The following is a 7,761-nucleotide window of genomic DNA, read 5'->3' as shown; positions in this document are numbered from 1 at the left end:
GCATGCGCCAGCGAGTCAATTGTGAATGGGAGTCATGAAAGCGTCACGGAAATTGTTGAAAAAATGATATCTCTGGTTCTATTTGGTATAAATCGTTCATTCAAACACTGAAATGCGATATCTTTGAAGACAGGAGTTCTTATCAAGGTTTCTGAGATGCGCCGTTTACATTACATGTAGTTTTAAATTTTTCTGCCAGCGCGAGTTTTGTCTAGCGGCACGCGTCGACAAGTCGACAACATAATGAACTTTTATTGTTCTCCAAAACGTCAAGGCAAACACTAAAAATATATTTCTAGTTCTATTTGGCATGAATCGTTTATTCAAACGGCAAAATACTATATCTTTGAAGACAGGAGTTTCTAATAATGTTTATGTGATGCGACGTTTACATTAACTCAATGTTTTTGCAAGGGAAAGTTCTGTCTAGCGGCAGTCGATTTAATATGCAAATGAAATTTGTTTTGCAAAGCGTCGCGGCAAAAACATCGCCGGTTCTATTTGATATAAATCGTTTTTTTCCAATGGCACAATACACTCTTTAACAGATAGAATTTTTGTTGCTTGACAACGAAGATCTTGAGAGGTTTCATGATCAAAGCGTGGTTTAGCGTGTTTACGAGTATGAATAAAAAGTTAGTCGAGGTTTCATGATCAAAGTGTGGTTTAGCATTTTTACGAGGATGAATAAAAAGTTAGTCGAGGTTTCATGATCAAAGCGTGGTTTAGCATGTTCACGAGTATGAATAAAATGGTAATCGAGGTTTCATGTTCAAAGCGTGGTTTAGCATGTTCACAAGTTTGAATAAAATGGTAATCGAGGTTTCATGATCAAAGCGTGGTGTCGCACGTTCACAAGTTTGAATAAAATGTTAGTTGAAGTTTCATGATCAAAGTGTGGTGTCGCATGTGTTCACAAGTTTGAATTAAATGAGAGGTTTGACGTGGCGAAAAGCGTGTGAACACAAATATGGATAAAAAGTTGGTCGAGGCTCAGTGATTAAAGTGTGTGTTCAAAAGGTAGTGGAGATTCCTTATGTTTACAAAGCGTGTGTTCTCAAGCATACACAAGTATGAATAAAAAGTTAGTCAACTCGGATTTCATGTGTAAAGCGAGCGTTCACAAGTTCGAATAAATTAGTTCTTCGAATGTAAAGTGAAGTGAAGTATGATCAAAGCGTGGCGTGCTCACAACTTTTGAATAAAAAGTTCGAGGCTTATGTGTAAAGTGTGTGTTCGCAAGTTTGAATATTAAATTATTCGATGGAACACTTAGCGTCGTTTCGTATGTTCGTAATGTTTGGATAAAAAGTTTGTCGAGTTTCCCGACAAATCAGTTGGGAGTGATAGTTGGCAAAACATAGGCGGCACTGCTGTGTTGACTTAGTAGAGACCTTAAGCAAACACTTCAGGCGGTTAGGTGGAGGAGGCAATGGCCGCGTGGGAGTTGGGTTGAGACTGCCTCCTCTTGACGCGAAATTAGAATATTAAGCTTTCGTAGAAGCGGCGGCGAGCAACGGCTGTTTTGCTTTCGTTTTCAGTGGTCCAATTTGACTTTGTTCGTGGATTTTACGAGCATAATGGCAACTTTTCGAGAAGTCCGAGACCTTCTAGCTGTTGCATGCTTTGAGGACATCATAGACGAGGATGAATTTCTGTTGCTGAGGGATCTACACACGTCGAAAAATCTTTACTTTCCTTACGAAGACTGAATCAGCCTTGTCTTTACTAGTGCAGCCAAGGTCACTGGCCTCTGCCTCCTCCCATTTTCCTGATATTTCTTCCATCAGAATATTCATCTCGCTATCTTCGATGTCAACTCCACTCAGTTTTGCCTTGAATTTGTCCAGTAGTAGTTTGAAATGTTCCTTTACGTTTTTCCGCTTCACCTGAAACTTCACAGAGGTTTCGTCATTCAGACGATCCGTGATGGCATTCCATACTTTTCCTCGATCTACAGTCCTTGGTTTGAAGATCCATGGTTCTGAAGCTCTGACTTCTTTCGCTAGGATCAAATCGTGTGCTTCTGTCCATTCCATGATTGAGCTAGAAGAGAGAAAACAAAAGCTTATTAAAAACAGGTCCTGTCTATCGATTCACCTTTCGGTGAATATTCCAAAGTTCTGGAGACAAATTGGAAGAACAAAATAGCATTTTGTACCAGCAAGTACTTGCAATCTAAAGTTTTAAAGTCTACAAGACGTGAACATCACTCCGAACAATGTGAATCCAGGAAACTCACCCATTTCTTTTGCTTTTCTCTCCTTCGCTTGCCATCTTCTTCACTCACACCTCCAATGTGAAGTGAGATTTTCGCTGTAAAGCAAACGAAATATCAAATATTTGCAAAAAAAAATACAAAGAGAAGTGTCAAAAAACATTTTTTAACTTTATAAAAGAGTTTCTGTGTATTTTAGGTGCTACAAATGGGAAAATAAAGCGACCATCTCTCGAGGCGGCCAAACCTACCTTTCTCGCCGCCGCCACTGTTGGAAGACGCGGGCAACACTCCACGTGATTATGCTAATTAGGTCGAGAGCGGGAAATTTTACTTCCGGTTGGCGTCCACCTCGCCGCCTCCAGTGTTTGCTTAAGGTCTCTAGTGATCGTGATCGCAGCTTCAACTTCCAACACGTAGATCGGGTGACAAAACTCCACATGTTGTTTCATGAACACTACATTTTGATTATCAACTGTATGAGTCACGTTTAGGGTTGTGAACAAACCTTTTTTTAAGATCTATACAAACAAGAGAATTAATACAACTGTGAAACATATTTGTAAACACGCGTGACTAACTTGCCGACAAGTCACATACCTTCAACTTTTATCGTGATGTATTTACAAAAACTAAACGTTAAGCAAATCTGGCTGGAATAAAAAAAGGTTTGGCCGATGTATATGAAACAATACTGGACGCTTGAGAATTTATAATACACACATGGTACACACGAGATGAGAATGAAAATTGTGTCTACCGCGCTAATCGATATGATACGATACAGACTTCTTATTAACAAAACAGGTTTCGTATACCGACGAATGCGTAGCATTGGTACTTCCAGTGCACTCGTGAGAAACGAGACTTGTCTCGTTTCTCTCAAGACTCATCTCGTTTCTCTCGAGACGAGTCTCGCGAGAAACGAGACGCGTCTCGCGAGACAGTGGTAACTTACTTTTGAGCGGTACTGTAGCTCTGAAAATTGTTGTACAATGAATGATAACAGTTTCCTTGGAATGGAAATATCCGTTTCGATGTCACGCTCGAAATGAAACAGTGAAAGAGAAAGAAATTTGTGGTAAAGTCTGTCAACGCTTTAGTGGTATGGTCAAATGTGGGTTTTAGCCGCTCCAATGTGTACTAAAATGCACCAAAAGAAAGTAAAATTTTTCTTTCTAAAAGAGTCGGAGTTTGAAAATAAACATGAGGTGTCACGCAGTCTTCCATTTGTGAGTTCCATTTGATTTGATACTTCCTGGAAGTCTCATTTTGTGAAGGGTTGATCGTTTGAGTTTTTTAATATGGATTTTTTCAGCTTTTGTAATCTATATTAGCTCACGGGAGATTCAAGTGCAGTGCTTGATTTTGTGTGGAGATTAGGGACTGAAACGAAATCAACTGATGTAAATTCACTGATTAGGATATTTATTACCCTCGTTTTTAATATGAAGCATTTAATACTTATTTCTTGTCATATTTTATAGTGTTTAAATGAGATCTGAGCGATTTTAGGTTATTTATGCTACAGTCAATAACTTAAAATCGGCCAAATTTTGTTTAAATGCCGCAGAAAGGACAAGAAACAACAGCAAGCCAAATTTTAAAAAGTTGAAATATTTGAAAGAACTGGTCACGTTGATTGATTTCAATGTCAGTTTCTAGTCTCCATTGAGACTGTTACACTATGCTTAGATTTCCCTTAACTTGGTTTCAATTGGTGAGATTCTTATTAACAAGGGTTAAGGTTTTGTTTAATTAGCAGCCAGTCAGATTTTATAATTCCTCCTTCATGAATATGGAGTCTTGGTGTATGAAATTATGGTAAACAAAGTTACAATAAAAACAACAGTTCACTGTGGAGTCTCGTGCTGGAGTTTTGCTGGTGTCACTTTACTTTTTGTAGTGAATTTGTTAGGAAATCTGTAATAATAAATCATCTTTCCTTAAGTGTCTGAAAACAGTGGAGCAAATTTAAGCACTTGATGCTTAATGGCATGGGGTAATATTTACCCAAAGAGACCTATTTTAAGGAAACTTGATATCCTAGGGTTTATAATTAGAATGCATTCTGATAACAATAAAGATTAGCGAAAAAACTGAGCAACGACGTTTCGGTGTCATCCTGGCACCATTTTCAAGTTAAAAAATATTTGTGCGAAAAGTAAACTAATTTATACCAATGGTAGAGGTGCGAAATTGAATAAATTAAGATTAAGATAGCTGTTCAATGTTCATGTTCATTCCAATGAGGTGTCAAACACTGGTAATGAGTTGTGTCTGTTCAAAGGCTAAACAAATACTTTTGCGCGAATGGAGTCTGACTGTGTGTTAAGGCTCGGTTTCTTCTTGCGAATCCACAACATTTCGTGGATCAAGCAATCGAACTTTCCCTGACATTTCTTTAGGATCTTAAAGTTGTTAGTCAGGTCACCAACTGTATCAACTCGGTGTTCATTTTGAAGGTGTTTTCCGATGGCGGTAAATCGGTGTTCCTCAATGCGCTTGTAAAGATGACGGCTAGTGTAACCGACGTATTCTGCATCACACAGATCACATATATAGTTATAAACAACGCACTGTTGATTGATCAAAGGTGGTTTTGGCTCTTGTACTTTGAGATCATCGCCAATTTTACGGCTTCTGAACACCGGCTGTAGTTTGTGATCAAGTTTATTACTCAAGTCTGAGAGATGTTTCTTTACTATGTCCGCTGATTTCTGGTCTTTAAAAGGCAGGACTATGCGGTAGATATTCTCTGTTGGAGGCGTCGATCTTGTGTCTGGTGACATCACTGAATTAACGAAACGGGTGATGGTGGAGTTCACAAGAGAATCTGAGTACTTGAGGTTAGAAAAGATCAGTTTAAGGCGTTCGCATTCTGTTGAGAATAGTTCCCATGTTGAGGACAAGCGGTAAGCACGGTTTAACATGGTTTTAACTAAAGATCTTTTATAGCGGTTGTCGACATGACTTTGGTGGTGTAAGAGGAGACCAGTGAAACAAATCCAATGCGATGGAGCCATCGAGTTTCTTCAGCTTTGCCAGAATTTCGAACTAACTCCTACCTTCGCCAAAGTTGATCAAACAAAGCATATGAAATGGTCAAAGGCTTCCGAGCAATTTTCAACTAATGTCATCGCAGAAGAACTAAGGGCAAAAGTAAAGCAAAATGCGACACTGAAGAAGGAACTTAACGGAATCTACGTTGAAATACGCCGGAATTGTTCATCGCTCCAATACATGTGCATCCTGAGAACGATGGTTAACCTCCGCAAAAAGCACTATGAGAAAATGATGAGCGGCCATATCAACAAAATCATGAAGCTGCTAAACAAAGATCACGATGTGGACAAACATATCCAGAACATTTCCTCCTACAAGCTTTCATTCTTCCAGAAGCTTGTTCTGTGTCGAGGTTTGAAGTTTTCCTTGCCGCAACGCATCTCTTCAATGGACATTCAAGCTAGCTTCGAGAAAGCCTTCTGGCAACTGGAGCCTTCATTATCCGATGATAAGAAGGAATTAGCTGCGGCGACCCTTCGATCGATCGCGCTTAACTACATCGAGTGCAAAGCCCCCAAACCACCGAAAGCGCTACAAAGAGCTATTGAGCAACTAAAACGAAGAGATGACATCGTAATCACGAAACCAGATAAAGGTACAGGAGTAGTTGTTATGGATAAGGCAGAATATGTTCGCCTTTTGAGTGAATCTTCCATCAACGATACAGCTAAATTTACCGCCGTAAGCTCGGAGAGACCCAAGACGCGTGGACGACCGCTCAAAAACTACCACCCTTTACTGCAGAAAGAGAAACACCTTGAATCTGTCGTGCGCAAAATTCTCCCAAAACGGATTGCCGACTCAGTTTGCCCGAAAGGATCACGACTCGCCCATCTTTATGGTCTGCCAAAGACTCATAAAGAAAAACTGGCGATGAGGCCCATTCTATCCGCCACAAGTACTTACAACTTCGCCCTCGCGAGATGGCTCGACGATAAACTGAAGCCCCTGTCGATCAACAGCTACACAATATCTGACACATTTTCCTTCGCTGATGAGATTCGCAATCTGAGCCTCAACGAATCTGACATCCTAGTATCTTATGATGTCTCTTCGCTATTTACGAACGTCCCACTACAAGAAACCATCGAGATCCTTGCTGATAGAGCTTTTGTTGACAACTGGTTCAACAAAACACACCATCTAAACATCAGCAAAGCTGATCTAATTGAACTGTTGTCAGTAGCAACAAAGGACCAGCTATTTCAATTTAACAGTCAACTCTACCAACAAATTGATGGAGTAGCGATGGGCTCTCCCTTGGGTCCCCTAATGGCCAATACTTTTCTTTGTTCTATCGAGGAAAAGCTACAAAACGAGAACAAGTTGCCAGACTTCTACAGACGCTACGTGGATGATACACTAGCCACAATGAAAGACATACCAACCGCAGAAGCCTTTCTGAAGACTTTGAACAACTGTCATCCATCCATATCCTTCACCATGGAGATCGCATCTAACGGTAAGCTACCATTTGTCGGCATTGAAATATGTAAGAAGGGCTGCAAGCTGGTAACAAGTGTTTACCGTAAACCCACAAACACTGGTCTCCTCTTACACCACCAAAGTCATGTCGACAACCGCTATAAAAGATCTTTAGTTAAAACCATGTTAAACCGTGCTTACCGCTTGTCCTCAACATGGGAACTATTCTCAACAGAATGCGAACGCCTTAAACTGATCTTTTCTAACCTCAAGTACTCAGATTCTCTTGTGAACTCCACCATCACCCGTTTCGTTAATTCAGTGATGTCACCAGACACAAGATCGACGCCTCCAACAGAGAATATCTACCGCATAGTCCTGCCTTTTAAAGACCAGAAATCAGCGGACATAGTAAAGAAACATCTCTCAGACTTGAGTAATAAACTTGATCACAAACTACAGCCGGTGTTCAGAAGCCGTAAAATTGGCGATGATCTCAAAGTACAAGAGCCAAAACCACCTTTGATCAATCAACAGTGCGTTGTTTATAACTATATATGTGATCTGTGTGATGCAGAATACGTCGGTTACACTAGCCGTCATCTTTACAAGCGCATTGAGGAACACCGATTTACCGCCATCGGAAAACACCTTCAAAATGAACACCGAGTTGATACAGTTGGTGACCTGACTAACAACTTTAAGATCCTAAAGAAATGTCAGGGAAAGTTCGATTGCTTGATCCACGAAATGTTGTGGATTCGCAAGAAGAAACCGAGCCTTAACACACAGTCAGACTCCATTCGCGCAAAAGTATTTGTTTAGCCTTTGAACAGACACAACTCATTACCAGTGTTTGACACCTCATTGGAATGAACATGAACATTGAACAGCTATCTTAATCTTAATTTATTCAATTTCGCACCTCTACCATTGGTATAAATTAGTTTACTTTTCGCACAAATATTTTTTAACTTGAAAATGGTGCCAGGATGACACCGAAACGTCGTTGCTCAGTTTTTTCGCTAATCTTTATTGTTAACTGTATTTCC

The 7,761-nt window shown here is 40.0% G+C and overlaps 3 protein-coding genes across 7 annotated transcripts in view; 2 read left to right on the top strand and 1 right to left on the bottom strand.

Annotated features, from left to right (window-relative positions):
- The window catches only part of LOC145498010 (uncharacterized), a 380,464-nt gene that overhangs the window by 147,468 nt on the left and 225,235 nt on the right, over nucleotides 1-7,761 (bottom strand). The window lies entirely within an intron of this gene.
- Nucleotides 1-7,761, top strand: part of LOC145497882 (C2 domain-containing protein 3-like) — a 280,776-nt gene that overhangs the window by 108,073 nt on the left and 164,942 nt on the right. The gene's annotated exons all lie outside the window — the stretch shown is intronic.
- Nucleotides 5,315-7,549, top strand: LOC145497913 (uncharacterized). Its single transcript, XM_081477787.1, has one exon. It carries the CDS (start codon nucleotides 5,315-5,317, stop codon nucleotides 7,532-7,534), a length of 2,220 nt encoding a protein of 739 aa, XP_081333913.1. The 3' UTR covers nucleotides 7,535-7,549.

The sequence above is a fragment of the Orbicella franksi genome, chromosome 9, assembly GCF_964199315.1.
Source record: "Orbicella franksi chromosome 9, jaOrbFran1.1, whole genome shotgun sequence".
Lineage (NCBI taxonomy): Eukaryota > Metazoa > Cnidaria > Anthozoa > Scleractinia > Merulinidae > Orbicella > Orbicella franksi.
The sequence above is the reverse complement of the archived record's forward strand: the minus strand, read 5'-3'. Positions and strand labels throughout refer to the sequence as shown.

Excerpts from the sequence above, each read along its gene's own strand:
- LOC145497913 (XM_081477787.1), top strand. The coding sequence starts at position 5,315 with ATGAAATGGTCAAAGGCTTCCGAGCAATTTTCAACTAATGTCATCGCA.